General features: G+C 38.8%; 1 protein-coding gene across 2 annotated transcripts in view; it reads right to left on the reverse strand.

The window, feature by feature from the left end:
- The window catches only part of FMN2 (formin 2), a gene marked incomplete at its 5' end in the record, with an annotated part of 369,568 nt that overhangs the window by 135,016 nt on the left and 210,896 nt on the right, over window positions 1–23,656 (reverse strand). For both annotated transcript variants that reach the window (XM_080825184.1, XM_080825183.1), the window contains 5 exons: window positions 4,313–4,433; window positions 4,587–4,646; window positions 7,833–7,979; window positions 9,055–9,184; window positions 9,347–9,438. In XM_080825184.1, coding sequence (XP_080681310.1) covers window positions 4,313–4,433; window positions 4,587–4,646; window positions 7,833–7,979; window positions 9,055–9,184; window positions 9,347–9,438 — 550 coding nt within the window. The remainder of the gene's footprint in view (window positions 1–4,312; window positions 4,434–4,586; window positions 4,647–7,832; window positions 7,980–9,054; window positions 9,185–9,346; window positions 9,439–23,656) is intronic.

Consider the following 23,656-nt stretch of genomic DNA (forward strand, 5'->3'; position numbering starts at 1 on the left):
TTTTCCAGATATTCCAGAAATGCTCCCAGCACCACATCAAAGAAACAGAGACAGAGAGAGAGACAGAGAGAGAATGCCAAACTTCATAAGCAAACCAGGATACCTGGCAAATTTTGAAGCATAATACATACTACACATGAATGGTTGGGTTTCTTACTGTTTTAAGATATCATACTTAAATACATAGTATCATAGTATTATATAAATGTAACAGAGTTTTACAGTTTTTTTGGTTTGTTTTTGTTTTTTTGTATCAAGGCCATCATTCTTGGCCTCAGCCAACGAGTACCCTTATCTGAGGCTCTAAGTGAGAACATCTAAGTGACGGAATTTTACCCTCCTTGGCAGTGATGATTGTATTTGTGATTATCCACGGCACCTAGCAAATGCTGACATGCACCAAGCCTGTAAATAAGTGTTGTGGAGTGTTTGGGGGGAAATTGGAGGGGGAGACGAACCATGAGAGACTGTGGACTCTGAGAAACAAACAGAAGGTTTTGGAGGGGAGGAGGCGCGGGTTGGGGGAGCCTGGTGGTGGGGATTAAGGAGAGCACGTATTGCATGGAGCACTGGAATCTTGGAACACACATACAAAAAATAAAATTTTAAATTAATAAAAAAAGAAAAAGAAAATACAAACCATATAATGTTGCTCTGTTGATTTAAATCCATATAAAAGCATCTGTGCTGACAATATGACAACTCCATAAATTGGATTACAAATCAAAATCTTTGGATAAGTATTTCAAAACTGAGATACAATCTCTTAAAAAGTGATATCATATTTGATTTGTGGAAAGAGGTAACCAACCCTCTTCTCATCTAGCATTACAACATCAAATGAAAATCTCACATAAATTTATTTATTCCCTATCTGTGCTTTAGCAAGAGATTGAAACAGCTGAGACGGTCTCAACTCTGCAGCAAGGAGAAGCTTCATGCTCATAAAGGGAAGACAGAGATTTTACATAGCAAACTAAAAAAAAATTGTAAATTTTCTGTGTAAATATTACCTTTTTTCACTCAAAATCTCTTTATCTTAAAAATTATCACTGAAGTATAATTCACATATAAGATTATTTCAGTTTTCGTTGTATAATATAGTGAGTCAACATTTGTATACATTGTGAAATGATCACCACAATGAGTCTACTTAACATCTGTCACCACACACAGTTAATTATTTTTTTCCTGTGATGGGAACTTTTTTTTTTTTTTTTTTTTTTTTAAAGATTTTATTTATTTATTTGACAGAAAGAGATCACAAGTAGGCAGAGAGGCAGGCAGAGAGAGAGGAGGAAGCAGGTTCCCCGCTGAGCAGAGAGCCCGATGTGGGGCTCGATCCCAGGACTCTGAGATCATGACCTGAGCCGAAGGCAGAGGCTTAACCCACTGAGCCACCCAGGCGCCCGGAACTTTTTTTTTTTAAGGTCTTATTTATTTTTGAGAGAGAGAGAGAGACTAAAGACTCAGAGTTCATGGTGAGTGCAGAGCTTGACGTGGGGCTCGATCTCATGACCATGACATCATGACTTGAGTTGACCCAGGTGTTCCAACTGTGATGGAAACTCTCAAGACTTCCTTTCTTAGCATCTTTCAGATTTGTAATATTCCTGACTAAAGTCACCATGCTGTACATTACATTATATGCCCATGACATCTTTGTTTCGTCACTGGAAGTCTGTATCTCTTGATCCCCTTCCCCCATTTTGCCCACCAACCAAACCCGTCCCCTCTAGCAACCACCAGTTTGTTCTTTGTATCTATGAACTGTGTTTTGTTTTCTCATTTTTTTAGATTTTTTTCTTTTCTTTTTCTGTCAGACTTATTTCGCTGAACAAAATACACTCAAGGTCCATCCATGTTGTTGCAAATAAGATTTCATCCTTCTTTATGGCTGAGTAATATTCCTCTGTGGTTGCACACACACGCACGCGTGCGCATGCACACACACACACACACACACATACATACCACATCTTTATGCAGTCATCTATGGATGGACACTTAGGTTACTTCCAGATCTTGGCTACTGTAAATAATGCTGCAATGAACAGAGGGGTGCATATAGCTTTTCAAATTAGTGTTTTCATTTTCTTCAGATAAATGCACAGAAGCAGAACTGCTGGCCTTAATGACAGTTATATTTTTAATTTTTTGGAGAAACTCCATACTGTTTTCCACATGAGCTGCCCCAGTTTATACCACCACCAACAGTGCAAGCGGATCCCTTTTTCTCCACATCCTCGCCACCGCTTCTTTTTTCTTGTCCTCTTGACACTAGCCATTCCAGCAGGTGTGAAGCGGCATCTCACGGCAGTTTTAACTGGCATATCCCCCGCGGTCAGCGATGCTGCCGATCTTTTCACATGTCTGTTGGCCATCGTACGTCTTCTTCGGAAAAATGTCTATTCAGATCCTCTGCCTGTTTTTTAAGTGGGTTGTTTGTGTTTTTGTTATTGAGTTGTAGGAGTTCTTTATATATTTTCAGTATTAACCCCTTATTTGATTTATCATTTGCAAGTATCTTCTCCCTTTCAGTACGGTGACTCGTCCCATTGTTGACAGCTTCCTCGGCTGTGCAGAAGCTTTTTAGTCTGATGTAGTCCCATCTGTTTATTTTGCTTCTGTTGCCACTCCGTTTGGAGTCAGATCTAAGAATTCTATCACCCAGACTGATATCAAGGACCTTACTGCTTGTTTTCTTCTACCAGTTTTATGGTTTCTGGCCTTACAATCAGCTCTTTAACCTAATTTGAGTTAATTTTGGGGTATAGGGTAAGAGACTGTCCAGTTTCTTTTTTTTTTTCTTTTGCATCTGGATGTCCAGTTTTCCCAAACCCCATTTATTGAAGAGACTGTCATTTCCCCATTGTATATTCTTGCCTTTGTCATAAATTGACCGTATAGGTATGGGCTTATTTCTGGGTTTTCCATTCTGTTCAGTTGATCTATGTGTCTGTTTTTATGCCAATACTATACAGTTCTGATTACTATAGCTTTGTAATATAGCTTGAAATCAGGGAGTGTGACGCCTCAAGTCTACTCTTCTTTCTCAAAATTGCTTTGGCTCTTTGGGATTTTCTGTGGTTCCTCTATAAATTTTAGGATTTGTAAACACCATTGGAATTTTGATAGGAATTGCATTCAATCTATAGATTGCTTTGGGTAATACAGACATTTTTAACAATATTAAATCTTCCAAATAAGGAGAATGGAATAGCTTTCCATTTATTTGTATTATCTTCAATTTCTTTCACCAATATCCTATAGGTTTTAGTGTACACAGCTTGCACTTTCTTTGTTAAATTTATGCCTGGTTATTTTATGCTTTTTGATGCAATTGTAAATGAGATTCCTTCCTTATCTTCTCCTCTGGAGAATCTGTTGTTGGTGTATAATTTTGTACCTGAAACTTAATTTATTGGTTCTAATAGTTTTGAGGGGAGTCTTCAGGGTTTTCTAAATATAGAATATACAAAATATTATCCTCCACAAATACTGATGGTTTTACTTCTTCCTTTAGAATTTGGATGGCTTTTTTTAAAATGCTTTGGGGTTTTTTGTCTTTGGTTATTTTGTCTTTTAAGAGAGGATGGAAGGGAGAAAGGCGGGAGAAGGGGCAGAGGGAGACAGAGAATCTTAGGCAGGCTCCCTACCGAGCACTGAGCTTGACCCTAGGCTTGATCTCACGACCCTGAGATCATGACCTGAGATGCAACCAAGAGTCAGACACTTAACCGACTGAGCTACCAAGTGCCCCTTACATGTTAATTTAGAAATCTGAAGAATTTCAGACTCCTTTTGAAATGATTTGATACAAGGCTTCTTGACCAACAATAAAATGTTATACATGCATGTGTTTTTTGACCAAATATGTGAAAGAAGATCTCTGTTCCCAGGAAAGTTGATAAGCCACGACATCATGGGCAAGTATACCAAGCCGGGGGGGGGGGGGTGGGGGTAGGGAGGAACTATTTCTCTTTTAACAATAACATGATCGATGTACCGACGCTCCTGGCTATCAAGTGAAAACAAGATGACCAAATTTGCTCCTGATGAAAGGGACTGCTATTCAAATAACCAATACACTACTCAGTAGCTAAATGTCTAATATATGTAACTTTTTAAGCAACAAAAGGATAAGATTGTTGGTAGAATTTTTCTTTTGCCACACTAAAAAAAAAAAAAGTAGTTTTATAAAGCTGTTAAAGATTTACTTTCTTAGAAAACATTGAAAAGTCTGTGTGTGTTTTTCTCATTAAAAAACCATTAGGTCATACAAACATGATTCTTAAAGATTATAAGTTACCTTTCAAGTCTTTCTTTAGTTTTCTGAGATCTTTTTGAAAATCTTCAAACTTCATCTGTGAGGCCTGAAAAAGGTCCTGGGGTTCTGGCAGTGGAAAAACACACTGTTCTTTTCCAGCATCCTAATTAGCGAGAAACACACAATTTTAAAACGAGCCAGCATTAATAGAAATAAGAATGCAACAACAGTGGCCATCGCGAAACAACAACAAATCCCACCCATCACTCAACAACAAAGAATAACAAAACTGAACTACGTGTAAAAACTGTCTTACCTCATCAAAATTTCGAAGATAATAGGAAACAATATATGACAAAAGGCTTCTGCTATTGTCCTAGGCAGAAAGACCAAAGTAAAAATACATTTTTTTAAAACATGAAGTATACAATGTCCGGTAAAATACTTTCCAGTAAAACTATACATAAATGAGAACATTCAGAATAAAATGTGAAATTTTATATTTCAAAGAACTCCAGCCCCCGCATCGAAGCAGTTTCATGGCACAGAAGATCCGTTTTTCCCAATTTTCTAATCTGAGCTCCAAGGGGAAGGACAGATGTTCAAGGGTGGAGCCTCAACTGTGAACACTTTCTTGTTTTTTCTCTACTCGATCCGATAATTAGTTCATTAACAGTCATGTTTTATTATTAAAAGGTATTAACTACATTTGAGCTGAAATGACTAAATATTGCCGGCATTACCATACCATTTCTGGACCAGCAGGTATCATTCCGACAGTAGGACTAGTTGAAATGTGTTAGTTCAGAGATTAGGAAAAATACAGTTAAGTATTATCTTAAGTAAGCAGAAGCTCTAAAAATGCAAATACATATTATAAATTGCTATGTCAACCACTGAGATTGAGGAATTAATATCCTCAGAGCTACAAATAATGCAATGTGTGTATTTCTATAGAAAAGAAAATGTAGGACTGTTCCTATACTAATAGTTCTCAATGAATAGCTTTTCATCCCCTTTCTGGCACACTTGGGGGAATTTTTAACGATTTCTCTTTTTTTGCAGCACTTGAAATTAGTACTAGATAATTTGAATGTGGGAGGACAAATACACATTTTTTTAAAAAAATTATGACACAAACTACATCTCCTGAAATGTTCAATCTTACCATGATTTTCCCTCTATTTGTAAAAAGCAATATCCCTTTGTAATTTAATCTGACATGCTGTGGTAATACACCTTTTAGAGACTTCCCTCATGATAATTTATAGTAATAATAATATAATAAATTATTATTATACCATGCAGTAATATATTACAATAATAAAATATTTATTAGGAAGAATATTTGCTTATGAATAATGTAAGCAACTTTTTTTTCCCTCTTTCCTAACATAAATCAATGAAATGGTTAACAGTACTTGAATTAGTTAACAAAACATTTATTAAATGCCTGCTGATAGGCATGCCGAGTAAAAATTCTGAGTGATCTAGCTCTATCCATGCAGGTCTACAAATAGTACTATGATGTAGACACAGTTGTATTTGTTTTATAGAGAAAGAACCAAATCAGGACGACTTTGCCCAGCTCTTATGAGAATGCAAGTGAAATTATAAATAAAATCTTGCTTCCTGATTTTTATCATGCCATTTTATCTAAATTATTCCTTTGTTATTTAAATTTTAAAATTTAACTTACTGGGGGACTGAATAAGATGTATCAACCAATAAAAAACCAAACCAATAATCCCTTATCCATATGCAATTAGAATTATCAGAATCTGTTTCTTTTTTTTTTTTTTTTTTTTTTGTTTTTAAATATTTTATTTATTTATTTGACAGACAGAGACCACAAGCAGGCAGAGAGGCAGGCAGAGAGAGAGGAGGAAGCAGGCACCCCGCTGAGCGGAGAGCCCGATGCGGGGCTCGATCCCAGGACCCTGAGATCATGACCTGAGCCGAAAGCAGAGGCTTTAACCCACTGAGCCACCCAGGCGCCCCTCAGAATCTGTTTCTGATCCATTTTTATAAATTAAATATTATGTGGATGCTCTTTCTGTTGCAGGGTTATTTGCAAATGTTACCTGTTTCAATCCAACAGTCAGTTGTTTGGAACTATTCAAGCGCTTAGAACAGAGCTTTTGTTTTTGAACCAATGATTTATCATGCTAACATAATGGAGGTTCCTGTGAAACTTGTTCCATACAAATACAATAGCATCTTTACAAATAGAACCAGAAAAATCACAAAAACTGTATGCTGCTGGTGTTCCAAGACAGGATGATAGCTTTACTCTATTTTGGAAGAGCAGTGTGGGAGATTTCACAGAATTCAGTGAAAGAACGGTAAACAAATGAGTGGAAGTGTGAATGAATGAGCAAATGTGTTGTTGGCCGACACAAACAAACAAACAAAGTGTCTCTTTCTTATGTGGGAAATTACAGTTGACCCTTGAACATGGGTTTGAACTACATAGGTCCACTTACACACAGATATTTTTCAACAAATAAAGGACAGTACTGGAAATGTATTTTCTCTTCCTTATGACTTTCTTAACATTTTCTTTTCTCTAGATTACTTTATTATAAGAATACTGTATATGTGACACATAACATAGGAAATAAGTGTCAATTGACTAATGTTATTGGTGAGGCTTCTTATCAACAGTATGTTATTAGTAGTTAAGTTTTGGGAGAGTCAAAAGTTATGTGTGGCTGTTCAACTGAGCAGGAGGTCAGTGCCCCTGCACCATTCCAGGGTCAACTATACTCATTATCTAGGAAGAACAATTCTAGTATTTCCATTTCTATGAGTCAGTCATTTATTTAGATTTATTATTTTTAAAAATGACCATAATTGCCTTTATTACATGGTTCTGTGTGGACATTCTTTTATCAGAGAAACAGAATTCTATCACTTTTTAAGTTTACGATCTCAGACATTAACCCCAACCATCATGGTTGTTTCCCTAATATTATATTTTTACTGACACTCTCATAATCTCTTCAATGTTAATTTTAAACAAATACAAGTATAGGAGCAGGATCAAAAATTAATTAGTCCTGCAAAAAGACTTGGACATTCCCACATATACCAGTGTGAAGGGGAGGATGTTATGTAGAAAAGCATCTTTCACATTTTACTTACAATCTACTTTCACCCATCTTTGTTTCGTTTTTAAAACACAAGCCTGCTGGCCTCCATTACTTAACACAGAAGAGAAGAGGAACACTGTCTGATTTATGAAAAATAATTAATCCTCAGACTCCAAAAGGATAAATATTAGCAGACATGGTAATGATAGCGTGAAAAATAATTATTCTTATTTTAAAAGTCCTCTACTCGATTCTTCATTAGACACAGGATTCAGAATTTTTCACTTTAGGGAACATTATTCACAAAACCATAAACATATGACGGCCATATACTTTTTCCTAGCTCAGAACATAAAGACTTTCGAACATAAAGAAACATTTATTACAATAGGCTTAAAGTCAAACTCATTACTAAATAAAACATCTAATCCTCAATTTGCCTACATTCGTTCATACAAAATACTTACACTGCTTTTGACATCTTTCAGCTTTGGAAGAATGTCTAGTCCGAAGCCATCTGCCTGTCCTCGAGTCTTATTCCCACCGTTCATGTAGTTGCCAAAAGCAAGAACCAAACCCAGGATCTGCATAACCCCTGGGCCATTTTTTAATGTCTGTAAAACAGAATAAAGAACATTTTCTCTCTCAAAGTCTTCTTTGGATTATCTTAAGTCAGTGGCAGATACTCATATTATACTAATCATCTTGGGTCACATTCAAACTGTATCGTTGCTTATTATTAGGACATTTTAAGAGCAGTGTTTCCAAAGTGAAATTTAAGAAGCTGTACCACCTACAAGCATTCAGGTACACATTTGTAAACTGAGAGATATCATTCTAGGCTATTTCTGGGATACAACTGCGTGGAAAACAACTAAGGCTATAATATGAGAACAACTACAAAATACCGTCATTGCCATCACCCTAACTGGACCCAACTCCGGAGCAACAGAAATTTCTGACGTCCGTTGTGGGAAACCAAAACACAGTTAGAAAGGTTCATTTCCAAATTCAGACTTATCCCTGAAAAGTTCACACTCAACTTCTTCCAAAACACAAAGCTTAGCTGGAATTTGCATGTCTTCTTTCCCCTGAAAATGTGTCTTTGATAACGTCTTGCTAGCTTTCAAAATGACTGACCACAACCAGAACGAATGGTACTACTGATTTTTGACAAATTGTTTTAAATGGTAATATCGGTCACTTCTGCCAGGCATTTACTCTGTTTTCAGAAGAATATTTATCTCCTGTTGAGTCCTACAGCTGTTCCTAGATTATCTGGGTAGAATCGTTAACAATTTGTTGAAGGCCCCTTCCAAAACTGAGGGAAAGGAAATAAAATGCCTTCAAATCACATCCAATCCGAAGTCTGATGTAGGAGAGGACTACAGGAAGTGACGAGTTTGTTTTGCAAGAGCAGAAGGGACAGAAGGGACAGAAGGGACAGAAGCTACAGAGGTAGGAGCATGACAAGTGCCCTCCTGTAACAGGGCCCCTTGGCAGTAGGAGCCTCTCATTCTCTTCGATCTTGAAACCAGCCGTGGCACGTTCTCTTCCGTGGAACCGCTCTCCTGCAAATGTACGCGTGCTCAGAGTACATGAAAGAAAACGTTTTCGAAAATATGAACCTGACCGGACACAACGAAACGTCAGAACTCAATCGTCAGCATTCTGTGGCCCAGAACCCACCTCGCACAATTTCTGCAGCAACTCCAGTTTGCGACGAATTGAGCAAATGCTTTCTGAAAACGTGGACTGGAACAGAATACAAAAGACTCGCTCTGAGAAGTTGGGGATTAAGGACAGTTCATAAAGGAACCTAAGGAAATAAAGCCAAGTGAAGAGGAAAAATATAATTCACATAAAGAGATGCTTATCCTCCTATCATTCAGAACAATTACGCCGGGAGAACACCACATTTCCGAATGGACAGAGGCTGCCTGCAGTCTGGCCGCCTTCTGCAGGCGCCGAGTGTGCTTACTGTTCGGGTTTGTCCAGAGACTTGGCGTTCTCCTTGTCTTTGGAGGACCGGCCGTGCTTCTCAATTTTTTCCAGTTCATCTGACTGTGCTCTCTAGAAAGAAAAATAATGCCAAGCGGTTATCCAAAATCTGGTGAAATAAATCCCGTAGATTATGATAATCTTAATACAGCAAAACTCTCTATATTTTCATATTTCTTAGCATCTGTGTGCCGTAAAGCCTGACTTCATTCATGAAGGCATTTTAAAGTGTAAATATGTTTAATGCAAACCAGATCACCTCGAAACCTTCCAAATAATGTTATTGGCGATTAGTGATCTGCATAACATTTATTTATTCAAGCATGCTTTAAAACAATACGGTTTTCCTCTCTGGTTTTTTGGCTGTTGGTAATATGCTCTAGAATACAAGAATTTCATTTTAAAACAGTCTGCCTTACTCAGAAATCAATCAAGTTAAACTTGGAAGTAATTTGATCCTAATGTTATAAGATTTTTAAAGCAAAAAAGTACTTATTTAACTAATACAATCCTTGTTTATGGCTTTTTTTTTTTTTTAGGGGAAAAATACAATTGAATTATTTAGTCCTAGGACAAAAATAAAAGGTTTTGATTCTTCTGCTGAATTTTCTTTTTGACACAAAAATGGCTTCAGGCTTCTTTTCTTCCAAAGTATCTTCTTTTATCCTTCATCCTAAATTTCTTTCTTTGTAGGAGAGTTTCTTCTGCATTTTCAATATATAGGAGAAGATTTTATAGACATTGAGAAACACAAATCTATTCTTTATGAAAATTTGGATGCTTTTTATGTGTAGTCTTGTCTTCATTTTATAACTCAGGAAGATGTTTCAAAACAGCCAAACACAATATTTCTACGCATTCAGAAGTGGGAGTAGACTACCGTACTTTGAGTTTGAGTCTAATCCTCAGAACTTAAATTCCCTTCACATTATTTTTTGTTTAAACATTAAAGCAGTTTAGCCAAGAATTACTATATAAGATAAAACATGATAGCCATGTATAGAAACTAAAGATTTCATCTGAAAAATACCTATGTAATGTTTTTTATTCACTGATTATTTTGAAATGCAGGTTTTCAGGTGCTAGGACTGACTAGCAAAGACTAGTTCCTCAAATGAAGCTTTTTTGTTTGTTTGAAGACAGACAGGTCCACACCAAGATACACTACACAAAGGCTTCCAGTCCCTATAATCTCTCTATTCTTTTAAAAGGAGGGGCACCTAGGTGGCTCAGTGGGTTAAGCCTCTGCCTTCGGCTCAGGTCATGCTCTCAGGGTCCTGGGATCAAGCCCCGCATCGGGCTCTCTGCTCAGCCCGGAGCCTGCTTCCCTGCCTCTCTGCTTGCTTTTGATTTTCTGTCTGTCAAATAAATAAATAAAATCTTAAAAAAAAAAAAAAAAAAGGAATGAGAAGTACTACCACAGCAGAGAATTAGTCTGCTATCTTCAAGCCCAACCACATTCAATACCCAAACAGCAACGGGGGCAGAAATCCACCTTGCTACAATCTGATGTAGTCATTATGTTTGTTGGTTTAGTTTTTGTTTTTTGAACTTGACATAGACTCAACCTACATGACTAGAAGCTGACTCCATGGGCTCCGTAAACTTCCTGGGTCTTAAATAAACACACACAAAATCTCAAGAAACAATGACAAGAGAAATAAAGATGGCTAAGGTAAATCATAATAATAATTGAATACACAAGAGAAAGATAAAACTCCCCAGTGTCTTGAGGACAAAGGGACTTTCTGACAATACTAGAGAGTTATTCTCCAAATTATTCAGTACGCATAAATCACGAATTGCACGGTTCTTTATACTTGTGCTCTATTAAACCATTTCTGCTGTCTTTAGAAAGAAAGCTGCCCTGGGTTGACAGGGTTGCTTTATGGATGAAAAAGAAAACTAAATGCCATTCAGTGCCTTAGGGACCTGGGCCCCTGGGCTCTCTAAACAATAGAAATTGATCAGAGGCCAAGCAGGAGTCGAGGGCAAGGCTTTACTTGGGCTTCTGCAGAAGCACAAAGGAGACAGCACAAAAGGAAAAGCTTCCTCAGGCTGAGTCCAGGAGGAGAGGGGGTCAGCGAGTTTTTTAAATGAACCTAGCTGGGGAAAAGGTGCCATCCGAGCATATAGGGGCGGGACTTATGAGCCCCTGAGCACGTGAAGGTCATGCCTCTCCGTACACTGCATCTCTAACACCCTGTTAAATCTCCACCCTGGGCATGATTTTTAGTATTATAATGAAGGGAAAAGTTGTGAAAGGTCCATGCGGGGGTCCATCTGGGCACAGACTGGTTTGGTCTGGTCTTTACCAGTCTATGGCGAGCATCCCCTGTCCATAGTCCTGCAAGATGGGGTAATCAAGAGGCACGGACTTTGAGCTCCCTCCCCCAGCCTCCCCCCCTCTTATGGAGGCAGCCAAGGAGCACTGGAGGGGACTGGAGTCCAGTCCCTAGTTTGTCTCATCCTAGTTTGTCTTATCCCTGATCCATAAGCCCCCTTCTTCTTCCAAATACTTGCATATATAATTTTATGGCATTAAAAATAAAATCAATTTTGGGGGCACCTGGGTGGCTCAGTAGGTTAAGCATCTGACTCTTGATTTCCGCTCAGGTCATGATCTCAGGGTCATGGGATCGAGCCCTGTGATGGGCTCCCCACTCAGCAGGGAGTCTGCTTGAGATTCTGTCTTTCCCTTTCCTTCCACACTTCCCCCTGCTTGTGCTCTCTCTCTAACAAATAAAGAAATTAAAAAAAAAAAAAAACAAAATAAAATCAATTAAAAAAAAATCACTATCCACCTTATCAAAAGTCTTTAAGTACAATGAACCTACCAAGCTTATGGTGGTAGACATAAAATTTCCAAAAATTCTTAGTTCAGAGTTTGACTTTTATTGTTGGTAACAAACGTCAACTCTTTTCCTTGAAGGGACCATGTACTCTGCTCTTTTTCAAGAAAACGTCTACTGAATGCCAGTGTATTAATATCCCCAGTTTGCCAGTCAGATTTTCAAAGAGAAATGATATCCAATGAAAAAGGGCTACCTTAATTCGTGACAAGTACTTTTTATAGCAAAGTAACTACTGTACTTTGCCAGGCAGCAGAAACACCTTATGAAAGAAATATACTCAAGAGTTGAGGTTTAATAAATGTAATAATTTTCACTGTTCATGAGGTGCCTAGGTGGCTCAGTCATTAAGCATCTGCCTTCAGCTGAAGTCATGATCCCAGTCTCCTAGGATCAAGCCCCACTTCCGGCTCCCTGCACGAGGGGAAGCCTGCTTTCCCTCTCCCACTCCCCCTGTTTGTGTTCCTGCTCTCGCTGTCTCTCTCTGTCAAATAAATAAAATCTTAAAAAATAATAATAAAAAAATAATAATAATTTTCGCTGTTCATTAAGGACACTCTTAAATAAATGTGGCTTTTTTTCCCCCTGCAACTGAAGAATTAGAATGACCAGTACGTGTGGTGCCACTGCCTTGACTGAGGGGGCAGTGCCAGAATGTCTGCCCTTCACTCCTACCGAACCATCAGTGCAAACATTTACACTGTCAAGAAAGCCAGTAACAGCTTAGTGTTGTTATGAAATTCATTTTTAACTTGCAGACCTCCTTGCAAAGAAGTACAGAACCCCTGGGCACTGATGGAGCCAACTCTGGGAACTGACATTTGGTAAAAACTCCCTACCCAACTGATGATTAAACTGTCTTCAACATTCACCATATTCAAACACCTCCAGTGACAAAAATTCACTGTCATCTTAAACTGATCGCTACATCTTTAAAAACACCATCCCAGGGGCACCTGGGTGGCGAAATCGTTAAGCGTCTGCCTTCGACTCAGGTCATGATCCCGGGGTGCCGGGATCGAGCCCCACATCAGGCTCTCTGCTCAGTAGGAGGCCTGCTTCTCCATCTCTCACTCCCTCTGCTTCTGTTCCCTCTCTCTCACTGTCTCTCTCTGACAAATAAATAAAAATCTAAAAAAAAAAACACCATCCCAAAACAAAAGACAAACAAACAAACCAGCTTCTTTATATGAAACAAAAATATTTCCTCTACTTTCAGACATTGGCCCTTGGTCCACTCTCTGGGGTCAATGGCAAGTTCCTTTCAAATATTTGGGAAAGGTAAAATTTTCCTCTTTTGTCTTCTGTGCTAAGCACTTTGGTTCTTTTCATTTTCTATGGGATGAATGTGAGCCTATCACAATCACAGGTCCTGTGCGAGTAGGTTCCTGATGGCTTAGAAATGAGGCACACGTAACAGTGTCACGTCCCTCCCCCACCGTAGTCTGCAGCTCAACTCCATCATTCTAGAAAGACTGTTGCTGTTAATGTAGGCTGAAATGGAGGACAATATTTGGAGGAGCCCTAAATCCTCTCAAGTTATCAGTTGTCTAAAACCTTTGAATTATTTTTCATGTTTACAGGCTCTATTCTCTTCCTCCTATTCTGTATTTATGAAGTTGATTATTTTGGACTCAAGCCCAACAACACATTTGGGTTTTTTTCTATATACAGTCAACGATTCCAAGATTGTATACCTTGAGATCCTAATTCTGTCATTCTATGGAGCAAAAAATACTTTGAGTTAGGGTAACATGACAGAGCTTCAGAAAGAAGAGGAGATAAGACCTGTGTTTTGAGGAACACGTTCTAGGTAGATGAAGAGCTAATCTCATTGACTGGCCTCTAAATTTGTTCTGCTTCTTATACCCCCCGTCACTGGTGAAGACACAGGCATCCACCTGATAACTCGGACTGTCACACCAGATCTTCTACCTGGAATACGCATCATTCACTTTGGGTTGCTGCTCTTGGCTTGGCTTATGAATGACTTCCTCTGGAAAGCCTGCCTCAACTGCCTGGCTCTCCATTATAATCATTCTCTTTCCAAAATGATAACACAGAAACTTACATTTGCTTTGTCTTACGCTGTGCTTACCACAGCATCTTACTGTTGATAAAAATATATGCTTGCACCTTCTACCGATTGGAATGTCTTGAGAAGGGCCATGTCTCAGGTATCTCTATGGTCTTAGTAACCAGTATGGCTTATCGTATATAGTGAATAGTAAATAATATTTTTTTAAACACTGAAAAACTGTATCAGTAATTGAATATGACAAAAGAAGGCCTCCGAGTCATGAAGAAGAGACAGGACAAAGAGAAGAGAGAACGACTGAACAATATAAGAAGTATTGAGGACGTAATGATATGCCGATGATTTCAACTGTTTATCACCATGCCAAGAGTATATTGACGGTACCTGTGAGGACGTTTGAACTCCAAAATAGATACTATGCATGCGTGAGACAGAATTAGTCATTTCAAATGCTAGTACAAAATAGGTAAATAAAAATAATAAGAAAGCTATGCCCGGCAAAAGTACATATGAATTCACTCATCTGTACATTGATTCAACACCACTGACTTGTGCCCCTATCACTCAGCTCACGTAGAGATACTACGTATAGGTACAAGAAGCAGGACTAAAAAATGGGTTTTTAAGCAATGTTAATCAACTTGGCAAGATTCTGCTATTCATTAATATACCCTGACCAACGGTTTCTTGCCCCTCATCTTGGCTTGCTCCTTGCAAAGCATGAGAGATCAAGCAAAAGTCAGTTATTTTCTACCTGCTAAATCTGCATATTATTGTTCTTAAGAGCAACCACACAATTTATGTCAAACTAGTGGTTATCAGTTTGTACGAGAACGCGGAGGTCATCTGGATAATTTTGGGTTTGTTTGGCTTCAAAGTAAATTTAGTGGTCAAGTGTTCTTCTCTGCTCTACTAGTGTGAGGTAATAATCAAGGTCAGATTTTAAAACATGAATTTTAGGGACTCATTCATCCATTCATTTAAAGGCCCAGTATTTACCAGCATTACACTAGACATGAGGGATAAAAAGATATATAAGTTAGGCTTCAGATTCAAGCAAAAATCCTAGAACATAATGGACCACGAAGCTTATAACACCACTTTCATTTGCATAACCCTTCTGTAGTGATCTTCTACCACTGCTTTTTAAAACCACATATGACTCCCCTATATGAAGAGGCTGTGGATGATCTCACTACCATACCAGTGCAGATTTGTTGAAATAAGTTCATTCTTCACTATGGCCAAATACATGGGCAACACAGTAACACATGTACACATCAACTAATAAACTTTCCAAGCTCCAAATATTCACATCACAATCTTTCCCTCTCCCAGTCCTACTCACTTCCATGATTAAATCAGTTCAGTCTCTTTCTTTACTAGATATCCCTTTCTGTACCCACCCCAATTACCTGCAGATTTACACCAGAATATCTTTTTCTCAAGATTTACTGTGTTTGCCTGTAAATGAAACGGACCTCACTTGCTGCCAAGCTGGATGTTTTTACCAGTTACCAAAGATTCATCACACTTAAAACCCAGGAACACTCTTCACCTAACCACTGGCCAAAATGAACACAAATTCCAGGCTGCCATCACTGATTTCAGCACCTATTTTGAACTCCACTACCCTTGGCCCTGACACCTCCTTAAACTGAATCTCGCAACTCCTAGGAAGAAGTGTTATTTCTACAGAGAGGAAGGGATTGGGGAGCAAGGGGTGGAGAGGGAAGGAAGAACACTGAGATCAACTGGTATGCATTTCCACTGTATACATTTCCACTGCCTGAGTCTATTAATGGTGTTAAGCAAATGTTTCTCAAACAGTGTTCCAAAGAACACAAAGAACAACACATTTATTCAACATAGTACTAGAAGTCCTAGTATCAGCAATCAGACAAGAAAAAGAAATGAAATGTATTCAGACTGGCAAAGAAGAAATCAAACTCTCTCTCTTCACGGATGGCATGATACTTTAAGTGGAAAACCCTGAGATTCATTAGGAATTGTTGTATACTACATCCATTTTTAAGACTCATATGCTAAATACCCTTAGAAGTTATATTATCGAAAAAAAACTATTCAACAGCAATCCTCATACTTGATAACAAAAATGCATGTGTGCAAGAGACAGACAGAGAAGATGAGAGTAACACCCCCAAAGAACCAGTGTTCTAAGTGGAAACACTGCCCCTAGCCGAACTTCAGCAGTCCCCTTACCCGATGTCTTTTATTTATCTATTTTTTTGCTCATTAAAACTCTTCTGAGTGTAGGGATAGAAGGAACATTCCTCAATATCATAAAAATCATCTATGTAAAGCCCACAGCATATATAATTCTTAAAAAAAAGAAAAGCTCTCAGCTTTTCCCTCAAGGTCAGGAACATGACAATGATGCACACTCTCACCACTTTAATTCAACACAGTATTAGAAGTACTAGAAGTCCTAGCATCAGCAATCAGACAAGAAAAAGAAATGAAATTTTTCAAACTGACAAAGAAGAAGTCAAACTCTCTCTCATCGCAGATGGCATGATACTTTATGTGGAAAACCCACAAGACTCCACCCCCAAATTACTAGAACTCATACAGCCATTCAACAACGTGGCAGGATACAAAATTGATGCACAGCAATCCGTTGCTTTTCTATACACTAAAAATGTAACTATAGAAAGAGAAATTAAAGAATTGAATCCATTTACAATAGCACCCTAAACCATAAGATACCTTGGAATAAACCTAACCAAAGAGGTAAACGATCTATACTCTAGAAACTACAGAACATTTACGAAAGAAATTAAGGAAGACACAAAAAGATGGAAAAACATTCTATGCTTATGGATTGGCAGAATAAACATTGTTAAAATGTCTATGCTTCTAGGGCAATCTACACTTTCAATATCATGCCTATTAAAATACCACTGGCATTTTTCAAAGAGCTGGAACAAGCAATCCTAAAATTTGTATGGAACCAGAAAAGACTCCAAATCGGCAAGGGAATATTGAAAAAGAAAAACAAAGCTAGAGGTATCATGTTGCTTGACTTCATGCTATATTACAAAGCTGTGATCACCAAGACAGCATGGTACTGGCACAAAAACAGACACATAGAACAATGGAACAGAACAGAGAGCCCAGAAATGGACCCTTAACTCTATGGTCAACTAATCTTTGACAAAGCAGGAAAAAATATCCAATGGACAGAAAGACAGTCTCTTCAATAAATGGTGCTGGGAAAATTGGACAGCTACATACAGAAGAATGAAACTTGACCATTTTCTTACACCACACACAAAGATAAACTCTAAATGGATGAAAGACCTCAATGTGAGACAGGAATCCATCAGAATCCTAGAGGAGAACATAGGCAGTAACGTTTTGGGCATCAGCCACAGTAACTTCTTTCAAGACACGTCTTCAAAGATAAAGGAAACAAAAGCAAAAATGAACTTTTGGGACTTCATCAAGATAAAAAGCTTCTACACAGCAAAGTTAACAGTTAACAAAACAGAGAGGCAACCCACAGAATGGGAGAAGATATTAGTAAATGATGCTACAGATAAAGGGCTGGTATCCAAGATCTATAAAGAACTTCTCAAACTCAACACCCAAGAAACAAATAATCCAGTCAAAAGATGGGCAGAAGTCATGAACAGACATTTCTCCAAAGAAAACAAACGAATGGCTAACAGACACACGAAAAAATGTTCATCATCATTAGCCATCAGGGAAATTAAAGTCAAAATGACATTGAGATATCACCTTGCACCAGTTAGAATGGCAAAAATTAACAAGGCAGGAAACAAAAAATTGAAGAGGATGTGGAGAAAGGGGAACTCACTTACACTGTTGTTGGGAATGCAAGCTAGTACAGCCGCTCTGGAAAACAGTGTGGAGTTTCCTCAAGATGTTAAAAACAGAGCTATGACCTATGACCCAGTGATTGCGCTACTAGGTATTTCCTCCAAAGATGCAGACATAGTAAAAAGAAGGGGCACACGCACCCCAATGTTCATAGCAGCAATGTCCACAATAGCCAAACTGTGGAAGGAGCCGAGATGCCCTTCAACAGACGAATGGATAAAGAAGATGTGGTCCATAATTACAATGGACTATTACACAGCCATCAGAAAGGATGAATACCCAGTTTCTTTCAATATTCACAATAAAGCTAATCTTTTTTAAAATTTATTTTTATTTTTTTAGTTAACATATAATGTATTATTTGTTTCAGGGGTACAGGTCTGTGATTATTCTTTAAATCTTTCTCTTCCTCTTCAACATCATTACCCCTGTCACTTTTACGTTTACTAGGTGATTTTGCCTCCCAATATTGTTCCCTTTGGTTATAATCTTCTTTTCCTAGACATCCTCCCATGCTTCTGCTGGACCCTCCACTTCAGGGACTGCAACCACTATCCAAACACTAATGGCAACCACCTTTAGCCCATGTTTCCCCTTATATCCAGAAAGACAAATGACTTTCTCAGTGTTTTAACCTGGATACCTCAGAAGCAACTCAGACAAAAAAGTCTAAAAACAAACTCATGTATACTGCCCCCAAACACTCAGTAGTCCTGATTCCAGTAAACTGGGAATCGAGTCACCAGTCAGAAAGCTGGGTGTCATGCTGGATGTCTGTCTGTAACTCACTTCCACATCCTGTGACTCACCAAGGCCTGTCTCCGCTTCCAGCGCTATCATCTTTGTCTAGACGGCTGCCACCTCTCAGCTCAGCTGCTCTGATACCCTGCCTGGTCTCTCCATTGCCGTCCCTGGCTCTAACGTACGTCCTACACAGCACTCGATTTTTGTAAAGATGCTAAGCAGAATATGTATACTCTACTTAAAAGTCTAACTGTTATTCTTAGAATAATACCACAGACCTTAAGGTTTCTACAAAGCCCACATGGTTCAGCACCCCCCACCCCACCTTGCTCTTCAGCCCATCTCATGCCACACTCCCACGTGCTGCATACATTTTGTTCTCTATGGTTTTCCTTCAGTTCCTTAAATAGATCACACTTCCTCTTTCATACGTGCTTCTCCCTGTGCCTAAAGCATACCCCACGCTTCTCGTCTTCCACGGTACCCAACCCTTCCCTGGTTCAGCTCCAAACTCTCTACTTTGGGGATGTCTTTCTTAACCTCCTCATCAACAATGAATCTTCCCGCTAACTCATCCTCACTGTAGAAATGCACTTTACTTCATAGCACTTCTCACAATTATAAATGAATATTTAAAGCCTAGCTCCATATTAGAAAGAAAGCTCCAGGAGCACAAGGATAATGTCCATTTTTGTCCATCACTGTAAGACAGCACATGCCTGCAATAAACCAGACATTTAATGATTATCTGATGAAGTAATAATAAATGAATGAATGGAGTCTCTAAATATATAAATTCCTCCAAATTCCCTCATTTATTCCTATCATCCTAGCTCTTCATTCAGTCTCGGTTTTTTCTTCGGCGTCTCCCCTTTCTGCAACAGAAACAACAGCTACCAGAAGCTAAAATGGTGGGTCCACGACCAGTGACTGCCTTGGGAGAAGGAGAGGTCAAGATAGTTGGTAACATCAATGAAAACGGCCAGGAAGCCGGTCTGCGCTGGATGGTGGTAGAAGGAAGAACACGCCCAGTCTCCAAAGAATGAAGTTGTCTTTCCTTTATATCTGTGCTGTTAGTCCAGCAGCAACAGCACCCTTACCCTTTCTATATAATTTACCTATTACCAGCCCCCACCCCTCAGTCAGGTCCATGTTCAAATTTAGCTGGGGAAAAAAATGTCCTCTTTTTCTTTTTCCTATCTAAATCTCAAGCTTACTTCTTCCTTGACCAACCACACCCCTGAATGCCTCCACAACCCTCTATCTCTTCCCCATTCCAACACAGTATCTTGAAGACATACTGACTTCTTTCCTCATCTTTTGTTTGCTTTTTGAATCCCTGCAAACAAGCTTCAACTATAATTTAAATCACTCCCACTAAACTCAACAAGGACCTTCTCAGAGTCCGAGTTGTAAGTTTTGTCTGCAGATAAAAAAAGAGCTGTTATTTATCGAGTACTTAATATTTGTCAGGCAAGTCCTCCAAGTGTTTTATGTGCATACTCTAATATAATCCTTACAGTGCCCTAGAGATAGGCGTCACCATTGTCAAAGCATCATCAACGGTGTCAAAAATCCCCTTTTTTTCTAACGAGAAAGTGGAGTCTTTAAAATCTCAACTAGTAAGTGCAGGTGCCAAGATCCAAAGATAGAGTGGTTCATCCATCATCTCCTGATGTCAATGGCCCTACATTTCTTCAGAAAGCTCTATGAGCCCCAGGCTACCTACTGAGGGGTCCCGTATCTTTAAAAAAAATCAACATGAGGACCAAGATGAAGTTACGACACTGCTAAGAGTCCTTCTGCAACTAAAAATCCTAATTCCGCAACAAACAGAGGAAGGGTCTCAAAAATGGAAGGCAGGCCAGGTGGGCAGCCTCCCCACAACTCAGAATGATACGAGCTCCCTAGGTTTTCTCCTCCATCCATTCAGCCCGGATGGTGTATTAGAGAAGCCAGGAACATGGAACTACCAGCAGACACAGGATAACAAATAGGTTTTAGAAAAACCTATTTCTAGGAAACATGATCTAGCAAAACAGAATACTTTTCTCTTCACACAGTCCTACTCTAGCCAAACACCAAAGGAAAAACTGGCCCTTCCTGGAATCAGTGCTGTAAGGGGAGAACTGACCTTCACCCAAAGTGTCAGCAAGAAGGTGAAGCTACTGGGTGGGAGGCGATGCTATTTAGCAATCTGATTCCCCGCGACGTCCTCCTATCCTGGTGTCTGGGGGGCCCAGAGGGCAGCTGAATTTCCATCCCCCACCCAGCAGGAATGAGGTAGAACAAAGTGGTTAAAGGCGGTGTTGGCGAGCATCACAATCTAACTAGAAAATGGGCAAAAGACACAAACAGATATTTCACCGAAAAGAATACACAGAAGAAAAATAACCTCACGAAAAGATGTTCACCGTCAGCTTCCATTACGAAAATGTACATGAAAATCTCAATGAAATATCACTGCACACCTATTAGAACAGCTAGAATGAACAAATAGTGACTTGTAGCAAGCCAGGACGCAGCAAAACTGGATGTTTTCTCATGCTGCTGCTGGGAATATAAAATGGAACAGCCATTCTGTAAAATCGCTGAGCAGTTCATAAAAACTAAACATATACTTAACATACAAAACTGTATTGCACTCCTGGGCACTTATTACAAAGAAAAGAAACTCAAATCTACACAGAAAACAATTTAACATACATGAATGTTCATAACAGCTTTATTTGTAATTGACAAAAACTCAAAACAATCTAAATATCCTTCAAAGAATGAAACACATTGGTACATTCATGCCATAGAATGTATGGTTCCTCCGCAAAGGAAAAATGAGCTTTTGATACACTCAACACTTGGGTGGATCTTAAGGGAATTATGATGAGTGGAAAAAGCTAATACGAAAAGGTTCTATATCATTCGATTTCACTTATGTAACATTCACAAAATGACAAAACTTCAGAGATAGAAAACAGATTAGGAATGGGAAAAGGGAAGCTGGAGAGTATCATTGCAAAGGGATGACATCAGAGATCTTTGAAGAGGTAGAACAATTCTCCATCCTGACTACAATGATGGCCACAAGAATCAACATACAATAACACATAATAGTCAACATACAACAACATGCATAGGTCTATGTCCATATACATGTACGCATGCATGCGCGTGCGCGCGCACACACACACACACACACACACAGGAGTGCATATGAAACCAGTGAAATCCAAAAAATGTCTATGAATCATATCAATGTCAGTTTCCAGGTTTGAACACCGTACTCTGACTTTAAGTTGTTACATTGGGAAAAACTAGGTGAAGGCTATATAGGACCCCTATGTATTTTTCGCTATGTCCTCTGCAACTATAATTACCTCAAAATGAAATCTTAAAAACTCAACATGACCCATTGGTGAACTGTTCCTTTATGTTCTCAAGTCTGTACATCCTTCGGGTACCCTAATGTTGGCTTATGACCATCCTCTCAAACACCCAAGCAGGAAGCCTGGTTCCAATCCTTCCCCTCCCCCTTCCAGTTAGGCAACATGTCCTATTTCGTTCATCCCTAAAGACTCAGAAACAATGTTTCCCTCTTCGATCTTGCTGCCTCCCCAGAGCCATGGGACCACATCCACGCCTGTCAGTTTTAACACCTGTCCCAGCTCGAGTTCTAATTCCCCTATTGTACCAGCTTCCAATAACACAGAATTCCTTATCCCAAACACATTATGGTTTTCCACATCTAAGCCTTTGATCAAACTGCTCCGTCTGCTGAGAACAACCTCTCCTCTCTACTCTCAAGCATATTGCCAGCCAACATTTAAGAACAACCCCAAACACCATCAGCCCACTCTGATGATTATCCCAGCTCCCTCAACAGCAAATAATTGTTGCCTCTTTAGCAACTATCCTGCTCTTTCCACAAAATTATAGCCTCTAATTATTCTGTTTCATATTTAGCATCAACCGTCTGATCTAACAACCATCCATCTGATGGTTAGGTTCTCTCATTTTATTTCAATTTCTCATTTTATTTCAATTACGGAATGGACTGAGGACTTCTCGGGAACTGTAAGGGGAAATGCTTCTGCATTATTAAATGACCACTTAAAATATACTTTCGTACATTACACACTCAACAGTTTATGGGTGGTCTATAGACTATTGGTTGACTCAAACTTTCTCTAATCTTGAACACTAGCTTTTTAAGAGATACACTTTCTATAGTTAACAGACACATATTACAGCCCCCCAGATCTTTCTTTCTCAGGTACAATAAACAGCTAGGATGTCTTTAAATACCAAGGGCTGAGGGCAATTTGCAATATGGTTGCCATATACACATAGCAATCTAAAGTTGTATGTCTAAGGGCTGAATGGCTCGTCAGAGACCTGAAAACCTTGAACACTTAACCATATATCGGCAAGTATGCGAGTAAACAAGAAATTCTGAGCCAAATACACAAGAAATGCCATCTGGAATCATTAAACTTCCTAAGTAATCATAGCGAAGGGAAATACGATAAGAGTTTTATTAAGAGAATTGACTATTCCCTTAATAAATTTATTGTCCAGTTAAATTTTAGTTGTCGCAATCATGAGAACAAGGAGGGAAGGCTGATGACCTTTCAAGCTACTATGTCAGAACCATCAAAAGTTATTCCTAATAATTTCAAGTCATGAATAATTTCAAGTCATGATCCAGCTTTAGTATTAACCAAGGCTCTTAGTAGGTACTTAAAACAATCAATGTTTGCTACCACTGAGCGCTTTCTACTTCACACGACCA

Source organism: Martes martes (genome assembly GCF_963455335.1).
Source record: "Martes martes genome assembly, chromosome: 15".
Lineage (NCBI taxonomy): Eukaryota > Metazoa > Chordata > Mammalia > Carnivora > Mustelidae > Martes > Martes martes.